The sequence below is a fragment of the Adiantum capillus-veneris genome, chromosome 24 (assembly GCF_014529385.1).
Source record: "Adiantum capillus-veneris isolate H3 chromosome 24, ASM1452938v2, whole genome shotgun sequence".
Classification (NCBI taxonomy): domain Eukaryota; kingdom Viridiplantae; phylum Streptophyta; class Polypodiopsida; order Polypodiales; family Pteridaceae; genus Adiantum; species Adiantum capillus-veneris.
In genome coordinates this window covers 107,613,837-107,626,908 of record NC_140954.1, presented here as the reverse complement: position 1 = coordinate 107,626,908, position 13,072 = coordinate 107,613,837, and the positions used below count along the sequence as shown (strand labels likewise).

The 13,072-nt window shown below is 45.6% G+C and overlaps 1 protein-coding gene across 1 annotated transcript in view; it reads left to right on the top strand.

The window, feature by feature from the left end:
• LOC147426916 (uncharacterized) overlaps window positions 1-13,072 on the top strand; it is a 110,480-nt gene that overhangs the window by 75,535 nt on the left and 21,873 nt on the right. The window contains exons 8-12 of the mRNA XM_086498006.1: window positions 38-136; window positions 243-326; window positions 399-467; window positions 548-607; window positions 683-754. Of these exons, the coding sequence (XP_086354132.1) occupies window positions 38-136; window positions 243-326; window positions 399-467; window positions 548-607; window positions 683-754 (384 nt within the window). The remainder of the gene's footprint in view (window positions 1-37; window positions 137-242; window positions 327-398; window positions 468-547; window positions 608-682; window positions 755-13,072) is intronic.

Here is a 13,072-nt window from a genome sequence, read left to right as displayed (position 1 = left end):
TTTTGTGAATGAAATACTTTGTCTATGGTTCTTATAGGATAATCATGGACTTCAAGCCACTGCAGACGTGGTAGAAGGTGAATCCGATCATGAGGAAATTGACGTTGGAAAACACACAATGTTATTTTCACTGAAGGTATGCCAGAGATATTCATCATGTACAAATGCAACTCATGTTCAGCATTATTGAGCCAATGTCTTTTGTCTTTACTGGCTTCACATTTTTACTCCTATACCTGTAGAAAGATGATGATTTGGTGGTGCAAAAGGCAGAAGCCCGGCAGCACTTCACACGCCCCCCAGCTCGACTCTCAGAAGGGCTTTTAGTAAGTCAATTAATTTGAAAATAGTAAAGTATCTGTTTCTTCTGTTCAAAAGCTCACAGTTTGTATTCATAGGTGAAGGCAATGGAAGAACTTGGCATTGGAAGACCTTCCACGTATGCAACCATGTTGAAAACATTAGAGGTGCATTAATTGCTACCTTTCAAATGCTGTTCTTGTGAGGTGGGTGCTTTTGTGTAGAGGTCTTTGTGCTATTTTGGCAGTCCAGGGGCTATGTTGAGATTGAGCATCATCGAATCATTCCAAAAGCTCGTGGTCAAATGGTAACAGGGTGGTTTGATACAGAAGTTTGATTTCCCAGCGTTGCATATGCTACTGATGCTTGGTGCTGAATGCAGGTGGCAACATTTCTTTCTCACTATTTTGCAAAATATATTGATTATGATTTTACAGCGCACCTTGAAGAGCAGGTAAAGAACCATTATTGCCTGGGGCTGGAGAGAGAGAGAGAGAGAGAGAGAGAGAGAGAGAGAGAGAGAGAGAGAGAGAGATGTTATATTAATGTCTTCAAAAGGCCAAAGGGACCTATGAGACCAGAAAGTTACAATGCGGTGTATCTGATACAAAGTCGGATTAACAAAATAAATTAAACTAGGATAACAAAATATAAATACTGCGGGACCCTAAACTAAGCAGTACAATGTGAAGACAATATGGGAGGGGAGTAGAGATCCATCTTCATCTGTAGTCTGGACGACGAAAGAGTATGGCTTGAATCCTTTGCTGTAGCCTCCTTCGAAACTGTGTAGCTCCTCTTCTCCATCGGGGTCGTCTAGATCTCCCTAGCTCCAATGCTCGGTCTATGAGAATGCTAGTAGTGCGGGTAGACCTCTCCACCGTTGGCTGCTTCTCTGTTTGTTCTTCTGGGTGTACAATATCTAGTGTAAAGAAATCTGTGATCCGTCTCTGGGATGTCTCTCTTCAGCTCTCCTCAGTAAAGTTTCTCTATGCCTGTGTAACTCAAGTAGATATAGCCCAAGACATCTTTGATCCTCATAACTCATCACCCTAGATAGAGGCCCAAAACCTTCTCTGAATAGACAATGAAAACGGCCTCGTATCTCATAGTACACTGTGCAATGACATATGTAATGTACTTCTGTCTCTGGTTCTAGATGGCATAAGCGGCATATCCTGCTATCTGCTGGTGTCCCTCTAAATTTGCCAGTCTCAATCTCGAGCTGATGTGAGGACATGCGTATCTGGCCAATGGCACAACGCAAACCATGCGAAAGATGTGTGTCCATATAGCTAGGTCGAATCACAAACCCATCCCCCGTGAGGTGGAGAAGATGCTCTCTATAGAAAGCCATCTTCGTGCCCAACTCCTGTAACGGCTCTATCCATGTCCTCCTCGTGTCCTGCTGGATCAGATCCTAACGAATGAGTCTATTAATCTCTACCCGTGTCAGAGACCTCAAGGGTGCCTGTAGAGAGTATTGAAAAGGAGGCAACCTGTCCATGGTGAAACCATGTGTCTGAAACCATGATGCCATCTGTGCATACCAGCATGATGTATCCCCATTAAGAGCTAATTGTCTGGAGGACTCTAGAGCCACCCAGGCATATCTGACTCTGGTAGTATCCCACAGACTGTGTACAAAGGAGACTGATCTGGTAAGCGCCTCAATCTCCATAGGGGGGGCAGCTAATTCCGCTCGAATGATATCATGCGGTACGGAAACCTTGGCTCTAATCAGCCGAGAGATCATAGATACCAGGGGCTTCTCCATACGCCTCCAACCATCCTGGCCTATAAAAGGTCCCCAAACCTGCACCCCATATAACAAAGTAGAGGCAACCAAAGTATCAAAGAGCCATAACTTTGTCGTAGGTTCCTGGAACTGAACCTGCGAACACATCCTCTCCATTCCTCCCAGAGCCGCACTAGCTCTAGTTAGTCTAGTCTCTGCTGCTCTTCTCAAAGAAAATCTCGGCCCAGTAAAGACTACCCCCAGGTAGGTGTATGCATCTGTATACTCCACAATCTCCTGACCATATTTGAAAGTAGGTACTGATCTCCTGACCCATTGCGGTGTGGTGTTAAGCACCATAACCTTGGTTTTACCTAGGTTTACACACAGTCCACTATCCTCTGCAAAACTGCGTGACTACAACAGAGGAGTTGTGAAGCTCCTCTCCTCAGTCGTGGGCGTCTCAATCTCCCTAGCTCCAATGCTCGGTCAATGAGAGTACCACAGATGTGAGTATGAGCTGAGCTTGGCTGTGGTGGCTGCTCCTTTTTTTGTCCAGTGTTCGGTGTGAATAAATCAGTAATCTGTCTGTGGAATTGTCTCTCCAAATCTCCTCAGTAAACTATTTCTGTGTTTTTGCAACTCAAGTAGATACAGTCCAGACCACCTTTGATCCTGATAGCTCATGACTTTTGTGAAGGGTCCAAAGCCCTCTCTGAATAGATAGTCGAAGCGACCCCGTATCTCATAATGCACCGTGCACTGACCTATACAATGCATCTCTGTCTCTCGCTCTCAATGGCATAGGCAACATATCTTGCTAGGTGTTGGGATCCCACTGAATCTACTAGTTTGTCTTAAACTGGTGTGACGTTGTTTGTATATGACCAATGGCACACCATAACCCATCAGATAGATGTGTGTCTATATAGCTAGGTCGAACCACAAACCCACTTACTTGTGAGTTGGAGAAGATGCTCTCTATAGAAAGCCATCTTCGTGCCCAACTCTTTGGTCGGCTCTATCGATGTTGTCTTGGTGCATAGTCACAAGGGTCACGTCTCGAGGAGGGAATGGGGGACGGTGCTCAAATAGAATTTTAGTGTAAAAAAGAGGACGGGACGGCAAGTGGGGACGGGAAGCCCAAAAAGGGGCGTCCCTTGTGACTTTGTCTTGGTGTCCAAGTGGGTTAGGTCCTGGCAAATGAGTCTAGTAATCTCCACGTGTGTAAGAGACAGCAATGGGCCATCCAGGGAGTACTGGAAGGGAGGCAAGCTGTCCATGCTGAAGCCATGTATCTGGAACCATGATGACATTTGTGGCATGTTGTCCCCTGTAAAGCTAACTATCTGGAGGACTCAAGGGCCAATCTGGCATATGTCTCTGGTAGTATCCCATAAGCTGTGCATAGAAGAGTCTGATCTGGTAAGCGCCTCCATCTCTATTGGTGGTGGTGGTGGGCTCTAATGATCTTGTGTGGCACGTAGGCATTTGCTCTAATGAGCCAAGAGATTGGGGAGAGCCGAGAATCCTTTCATGGATAAGGTTCCACCAAGAAGCACATACCTTTCGGCACCATAGTCACACGAAACGGCGTTTCGGGAAGGGGAAACGGGAATGGAGTTTCCCCACCGTTTTGGACTGGCCGAAACAGTGTTTCGGGATTTAATTTTTTTAAAGGATCTTGAGCATTTATTTCTTTTGTTTGATTCTTGAGCATGATCATTCACATTATGGACCACTATATGGTCTGTATTAGACATATTATGACTCTCACCTTTGATCATGTTTTATGACATTGATGTTTTGGATGAGTCGTGGCTCTTGACATTTTGACATGTTACATGCTACAAACTTACATGTATCATGTGTGATTGTATCGTGGTTTGACTCGTCACACCATGAAGTACTAGGTTGTACGTCACACCATGAAGTACTAGTTTCTGGTTTGAAAACAGTCTATGAAGTGGTAAGTTGTAAACGTGTAACTAGTAGGTTTACCGCTTGAGCATTATGTTTGAAGCTTTTGAATTAGGTCTTCTCATTTTTAATTCTGAATACACCTATGGCCCCTCCTAGGCTACTTGTTTTATGAAATATATTGTTTACAAATTGAAAAAAAAAGTACCGTTTCTCAACCGTTTCAGACTCGGGCGAAACTCTGAAACACCGATTTTTCCGTTTCCATTTCTCCCGTTTCCGTTTCGGGTGGTGACTATGTTCGGCACGAGGAAGGGAGGCATACTTTGATTTTTCCAACTCATACCATTGCCCAATTATAGCTTGCACTGGAGCATACCTTTTTCAGCCTCGCATTCGTGCTTTGCTAGCTTCTTCATACCTCTCCACCCATCTTGACCCATAGTGGGTCCCCAAACCTGAACCCCATAGAGCATAGCTGAAGCTACCCAGGTATCATAGAGCCAGAGCTTTGTTTGGGTCCTGCTAGTGAAGACTACCCCAAGAGAAGTGTATGCATCCGTGTACTTCACAGTCTCCTCACCATAGGTGGATGTAGGTGCTGATCTCCTGATCCACTACGATGTGGTGTTAAACACCATAACCTTGGTTCTACCAAAGTATAAAATGACAATCCACTATCCTCCGCAAAGCTATGTAATGCATTCGAATGCCGCTGCATACGCTTTGGTGAGTCATAGATCAACAGTTGATATTGTGCTAATTCTTTCTATCTTTTGTGGTGCGCATGCCCTATCAACTACCTCATTTTTGTGCTAATTTTTTCGATTTAATGCTTCTTTTAGTGCTAGGCTTCATTATGGCTGAGTCTGCCCTTGATCTCTGGAGTCATGACAGAAACTCAGTACGCTGAACTTTGTATTGATGGATGCTCATGTGTGTGTGCGTGTGGTGTGTGTTGTGTTGGGGAGCATATGTTACTACCTAGTTCTACACCCACTATTGGGCACTGACGACGTTAGTGGGGATGTCATGGTATTTAGTCAATACTATGCATGATGGAGCTGATGGTTATATTGTCTTGTGGGTGACTACCATGGGTCTATACCTTGCACTTTCCTTTCTCAAATTCAAATTTGATTGCTTTCCATATTTTGCAAGGGTGAATCTGGGCTTATCCTGGATTCATCTAGGTATATATATAGATCAACACAATATCATACCAGCTTTGCACCTCTATCACTCTCTCATTCAATGTAATCGGAAACCTCGTCTATATACATACCAAATAGAGTAGGAGACAATGGACGTCCTTGTTGCACTCCAATAGTGGAGAGAACTAAATCAGATATCCCATGTGGTGTGTGTACATGTCCCACTATGGGAGCCATGATCCCTCAAATCAACTCAATGGCACTGGGCACCATGTCAAATGCTTCGCAAAAATCCACAACGCTACATTAAATCTGTCTCCCATATGGCCTACCCTCCTCAATGATGGCTTTGAGTGTCAGAATATGGTCAACAGTGGAGAAGCCTCTCTTGAAACCGGTCTGTCCCATTGCTCGTATGCCCTCAATCTTTGCCCATTTGCCCAACTATTGCTCAAGGGTAGATGCACACAACCGTGCCAATGTGTCTCCAATTATGATAGTATGGTAGCTTCCAGGCTCCGTATAATCACGTGCCTTGAAGATAGACACAATAGTAGACAGTCTCCTAGTCTCAGGTAGACCCTCACAGTGCACACATGACAATTGAACAAAACTACAAGAACCTTTGCTAGCATATCTCTAGCATGTATAGAGTGCTTTGCTACTAGACCATCATGATTATATACCCTCTTGGTCGTCATCCTGTCAATGGCCGTCTTTACTATCTTAGTGGTAAAGAAGGTTCTTGTAGATGGGCATTGCTCATGAGGATCTGGAAGGGGTGTCTGTCTAGGGATTGTACATAAGGATGTAGCATACTGCAGCAAGGGTGTATGCATTTTTGTGGGACCCTGTTGACGCCATTGTGTTCGTAACCATGGTATCTAGTACATGGCAGATCAGTGGGTTACTCTAGAGATTGATGAAACCTTGGTTGGTGTGATGTGCATCTGTGTCCCTACTCCAACAAAAGAGAGAGCTGAGTTCTAGTACCCGATTGCACATGCATTGCCTCTTGTGGATTCGTGGGTTGTCGGCGGTTATTTCAACAATTTAGAGACCAATGAGGATTGGCGTGCCATTTAACCCCCATCCTTACCATATGTAGCACCGTGTGAGAAAGATGCTTGGACAGATGCAGTTTCTGGCACAGATGCTTGGCATATTTCATTTGGCTCACACTTTAGAGTCATTGCAGTTTTCGTAGGGTTTTAGACGACAGTCAGGTCGTCTATTGGGAGACTAGACAAATTTTATGTGGGCACATGGGCGGCATCCCATGGCGGTACAATTACGATTTGGCCTCGCACAATGCTCTCTGATCATGCCCAAGTTTCTTTGCTCTTGATTTTTGAAACATCCTCTATGCCCAGGCGTGGACCGCACATCTGACTTGGTGTTAGAGGATGCTTTATCGGCTTAGTTGATTCAGGATGTTTGGACACGCAGTGCTTCTTCAGATCCAGCGTCCCATCTGCTTACATGCATCATAGCGTCCTCTTAGGTTTGCAGACAAACCACTACAGAGCGGCGACAATGCCTCTTTCGCAAGGAACATGACCTACACGATCGCTTAGGCTGCATTCACCGACAATTTGAAGAGTTTGCAGGATATGAGTTCTTGGGTGAGCGTGAGGTTGACACCAAGAGACACTTAGTTACATTCAGACTGAGAAATCCGAATCGCCTATCATGCTTGGATCTTGATATTGATATCCAAAGCGGATAGGATGAATAAGGATTTCTTTGCCCACTTCCGAGAGTGTCCCAAGGGGACTTTCAATAGAGCCTTGGGTGATTTTGCAAACAGATTACATATGTATCCTAACACGGTCCTTGACATAGCTTCATATTATTTTGAGCACTTGTTTATTGCTGATTACATTATTGATGATATTTTACGTTTTTATGAGGATAGAAAGGGCAAGAAACGACGAAAGGACGATATGTTTTATTAAAAAAGGAAGAACTTTTACAGAGCCAATGAGTATGATTTTCTCGACGACATGGGCAAAAAGGCCAAAGAATTCAAACAGGGTGGACATGCAGTAAAATTTGAATACTTTTTAGGGTTTCGAGATGCTCCCAAGGCTTTAGCTTTTATCCAATAGTTTGACATTGCATTTTCTGGAGCTCACTATACAGAGCACTCCAAGATGAGACGAGCAACATACTTTTTGAAAGGCAATGCATGGACATGGTGGTCCACTCTTTTGCTAAGAATAGAGGGGTGAAATTTAAAAAACTCTTTATTTCTTTATGGCTCACTCAAGAATACGAACGAGACGTGATTATTGATTGGAATCACATTTGGATGGTCAAGGCAGAACCTTTGGATACTTAATGTGAAAGATTTTGGGATGTCTTCCTACCTGCTTCATGCTTTAAGAAGATCAGTTTCAAGGAGCAAATTGAGTGCTTTTCCTGTGGACTTCCGTAAGAGATCCAAGACTACTGTCTTGAAATGAAGTCAGAGTCCATACAACAATTGATGGGACATGCTAAATGCGGATTCACTATGCATCCGGGTAACTTGACTTACCCACGAGATTCACGTTCAACGAGTCAAAACAGAAGCAGGCAACATAAAGACACGATCTCAACTGGCAGAACAACAGAGAGACGAATATTTCAAAGTAGGAAAAGGTTTTGAATGTGGAGAACAAGGACATATCTCTGCACGGTGCCCCAAAAAGGCACAAGAATAAGGATGTCTGACAGATTGAAAATACAGCGGGACGAGGAGATGCTCGTTCAAGAATAGATATTAGGAAGAAAATTACGGATGAACTAGCATTTTTTTTTCCGAGAAAGAGATCTACAACCACCTTCGCTAGAGAGGGCTACAACAACAAGAAGGGGAGACTCTCCCAATGAAAAAGTAGAAATGTAGAATGGGCTAAATCAAGAGGTGAGGTGTCCCTTGGACCAAGGTGAAAAAAGACCCTGGGCGCTAGAGTCGCAGGAAAGCCTCTCATGTGGTCGGAGCTGCCCTGGAGTCCCTCGAACTGGGCCCTGAGAATGTGAATCAGCTTCAACAAAAAATCATGAATAGTCTCTGCCGAGGGGACAGGGCGATCCTCGAAGATGTGAAAGTAGCAGGCCTGCCAAATGAACTAGAGTGTCAGGCCGTAGATGAGCTCCCAACATACCTCTCTCTCAGTGCACCACTCTTGGGGGGGGGTAAGCTCTGTGGCAAGTTGAAGTGTAGATCGACCCCCCTGGATCACTATCATCTTGCTGGTGGAAGCCAACTAAAACTGGAGGGCAGGGCCCGTGAGTGTGGACCAAGCTGCAGCACCCCAAGTGTACTGCCGGGCTATGGAAAGAGCCGGCATCAAATGAAGAACCTGAAGCCAAACATGCTGTGCCATGGGGCAGTCCCACAGACAGTGTAGAAGACTCTCCAAAGGGTGACCAGAAGCTACACAAGATGCCGAATTTGTGCACTAGCCAACTCCCTACTGTTGTAGGCTTTGTGTGCAACTAGCCACTGGAACAAAGTGACATGCCTCGGCTGTCCTGAGTCCCACAACCGCACCCAAAAGTCTGACAAGAACTCAACTCTAAGACCCTCCTCCTGCCAATGAAGTGCTGCAGCAAGACGAGCCTCTGTCCGTGCTGCTAGTATGTGACGCCCCAGTCGAACAGTGTACTGAAAGAAAGGGATCCCAGGGTGGTCGGCTAAAGAGAAGGGGTCTCTCCAAAGCCTCTCTCCAGGGTCCCACTGCACTCGTGCCAGAGGGAAGCTCTCCCAAGCCCAAAGCCTCCAGTGGCCCGTCTCAAGACCTGCTGAGTTAGGATCTATGACACAAGTCCTCCCACAGATGCCCACTACTCGTATCCTCTGAAAATAGCACACTGCAACGTGTGGAGCCTCTACTGAGACTCTATGTAGTCGACCCTCGCCTTGTATCTTGAAGAACATGGAGGGTACGAAATCTGAGCAAGCGCGAACTGCAATGAGGACCTCCATTCGCGTGAAGGCCCCCATCCATCTGGGAGCTGTTGTCTCTAGAGGAGTAAGCCACTCAGCTGGTAAGGCCTGTGTGATGTCCTGGCACATGCACTGCACCCCTCTCATGCCCTGTAGCTGGATGCTCTGTACCTCCTTTGGCAAACTTGAAAATTGAAGCCAGTTGCCTAGAGTGCTTGTTGGACCTATGACCATGGGACCCCAAGAAACATGAGGCCTACTACCAAGTGGCCTCTTTGAATGCTAACCATGGGGTTCTAAACAAGGGCCTATCGCTAGCGCTCCTCTGTGCACGTGTGCTGGTGCTGCTCCCGGCCACTCCGCAACTGCTCCAAAAGTGAAGGAGGCTCGCAGCAAATCAATGCTGCACTCTTGCTCAGACCAACTCTGCGCATCTCTGTAAAGATCCACCTGATGGACGGACTCCAAGGGCCTCCCGCATGAGGCACTCGAGCTCTCAGCCGGTGAAGCAACAACTCCTTCCAGCGCTCCTCCCCTGGAAGCAGTCCAACAAACTTCGTAAGAAGAGCTTTGGTCTGTTGTGCAGGGTCTATGATCCCTGATCCCCCCTGAGAACACAGTAGAGTGATGACCTACCACGCTACTTTGGCTGGGGCTGCCTGAGTGTCACACCCTGACCAAAGAAAATGCCTGATCAGCCTCTCTAATTGTCTGATACAAGAGCTTGAGAAGATCCAACAAGATATAATGTACCACATAGTAGCCAACAACACCTGGTTGGCCACTACAACTCTGCCTGCCAAAGAGAGCCGTGCCTAACTCCAATGTAGCAACTTCCTCCTGATGGACAAGAGGAGACGAGTAGTCTGCTGCTCTGGAGACAAGTCCAGGCCAACCTGATAGCCCAAGTAGCGAACTGCAGTCCTTGGGGGAATCCATTTGAAACCCTCACCTGACAACCACTCAGGTATCGGAGCACTGCCAACCCAAAAAGCGTCCGTCTTCCTCCAGTTGATCAGTGTACCCGTCAGATCAGTCAGCGTTTGCAGATTCAGCTAGGAAAACACAGATTTCAGCATCTGCGTTTCCAGCGCATCGTCGTCGTTGCCGTCGTCACCGACATAGAGTCAGAATTCAGCAGATACAAGATTTGCAGGTTTCAGCCCTTAGCGTTTTTAGTTTTCAGCCGGTCTCGTCGTCCTCCTCATTGTCGTCGACATCATCGGCAAGTCCATTGCATTGTAGAGATTTGTGAATCAATAGTAGACCGCTCTCGCCATAGAGAGTGGGGCCCTTGGACAAGGAGGGTTTGACAACTTTCTGGTGTCGTATTCTTCTCTCTCTATCTCTCAGTCTCTGTACCTTCATGCACAGTGTTTACCCGCTTTGTTTGTGATCATTTGCACTCTCTCACTAAAGGAACGGAAGGCTGTCCCTTCCGTAAGTAAAAGGAACCCTCGAGCACAGTTCGGAGCACTCATCTTGAGCAAAGTTCAACATTCACTTCCGCTGCCCCGTACATGACACAACGGTTCAATACACATGGTATGGATATAGAGCAAGTCCCATCTTTTAGTTGACCCACACTCACCATTTATATGCTTCTCACATAGTGAGAGAGATATCGGATCCTCATATAGGAATGCTGGAGATAGACTGAGAGGCCACAAGTCGTGATGATCTATGATCTCACACATTACTGCCCATGTTAGTAGAGGCTCTCTTTTAGGCAATATGTTTTATCTAGAGATTGAGAGAGCTACTGCTCGACTGACTGTCATACATAGCTCTCGAGTCAACTAGGCAATTGGCAAAGGCAGGTGTAGATCATGGTATGCACTTATGACACAGCGGTTCTATGCACATGGTTTGGATCATAGTTGTCATCATATGGTCATACCGTAAAGCACAATACGGTCTTATGCAGAAAAATATAGTGTATTTCAAATTATACACAACGTACTTGCAAGGTACATGAACACCTTGGAGCCATCTTTCTCACAGACTCTTGCCTTAGCTAGGAAGCTTGCAAGTTTCCTTTGACATGGTGGCAGAATGATAGATGTGTGGGTCTTCCTTTGTTCTACACCTAGCTCTATGCATACTCTCTCAGGCGATCATAACTCCTAGTGCCCGCTTCTTAAAGTCGTATGTAGTGGGCAGTGAGCAGAGGGTTTAGAGCTTTCATAATTGCAGGAGGAATACTTAGCTAGTGCATGCAAGCACAGTTGAAGCACATATTTACTAATCAATACCAAGATCTGCAATCCCTTGAGCACCAGTCGACTAGAGAAGTTAGCTCACTGCCGAGCAAACATAAAGCTCGTGCACAATTTTCACACCTTGAGATCACCCAAGCAGGTTAAGTACGTCTTCAAATGTCTTAGCATTGTTATAAATGAGTGAGTCTATAATACATGCGCGCCCCTATTTCACGGGTTGATCTGACGGAAGAGAAGATGGTGGCTGATCTGACTGTAGAACAAGAAGATAAGAGGAAGAAGACCCTTTGAGAGTTGCACAGGGAGGTAGAAACAGTAAATCAGTGTCACCATGTCGCGCTCCAGCCTGCAATACCCCTCTCTAAAAGCCTGCTTTGTACATCCAGAGAGTGACAGGAAATGATTCGTCGTGAGAAGCTTTTCCGCACCGCTCACGGATGTGTAAGAGAGGCTGTTCAGCCCATCTCTAGGAAAATGACCTTGATGAGGGTGATGCAGGCCCAACATGTGTAAGAGGTTGTAGAGACAAAGTAGACGATAAAGAAGGCAATGTCTTGATTGGAGTCAGTACCAAACAAATTTGTACGAGGTGATCGATGCATGATGTTGGTAATCTCAGAGCAGTATGTTTCATGTCTCACACAGATAACAACGGAGTTGCATTGAAAGAAATGGATGGAAATTGACTCTAGGACATAGATTTGAGGTTGAATGCAATAGATACTATAGACCTTATATGCTGCAAACCCAACCTTTACATATTGCAATAACTGACTGTTATGTCCCGCTCACAGGAGAGGGGATCTAGCCCAGATGCCGTCGGGATGGGCATCCATTGTCTGGGTGGACGTAGTGTGAACCCGGCCAGTGTGGCCGGCCATTATTATAAATGGAAGGCCAAGGCCTCATTTATAGTTATCGACCCCCATTGGCAGAGAGTGCGCAAGGTGACCTCGAGGAGGTGAGGCCGGGTGGTATGGGACGCCCGGTCTTACAGGTGCACGCCTATGTCCTCGGACGTTGGCCCCAGCACGGGGGAGCTGCCGGATGGTGGCTATGGTCGGGTGGTTCGTCCGACGCGTATTTGTAGGCGGTCTGTGTAGCCGGGAGATCCATTCTCCTCATTCGTTTCATGGTATCAGAGCTGGCTTGGCTGCACGAAGGACTGTGTGCACACCTACAGACTGATTTAACTCGGATAGTCTTTATTTCATGCAATTTTCGATGATAAATTGTTTTATTGACTATTTTCTTCTCATGAGTGTGTTTGCAGGTGTAAATTGATACTATGTTGCTGATTTTTGATAAAAATCAGCAAATTGGCGGGTGAAACTGTTGAAAATTGGAGGGTTGCTCATTGATTTTACTGGTTTTCGATTAAATTCAGCAAACAGTATTTAAAAAAAAAAAAACCCTTTCTGTAATCTCCTCTGTGCGAAGCATATATATATATATATATATATATATATATATAGAGAGAGAGAGAGAGAGAGAGAGAGAGAGAGAGAGAGAGAGAGAGAGAGAGAGAGAGAGAAATGAAAATGAAATGAAATGTTATATTAACGTCTTCAAAAGGCCAAAATGACCTATGAGACCGAAAAGTTACAATTGGTGAATCTGATACCATGTCTGAGTACGGAAATTACCAGGTTACAAAGTTACCAAGTTACAAAGAACTAACACTAAAACACTAAGGCACTAAAGAGAAAGGGAATAAGGGGAGGGGGGGGGGGGGGGGTTGGTGGGTTCATATGAAATCTCTCATCGGTCGTTGTCGGATCTCATCGACTTCCTCCATGGT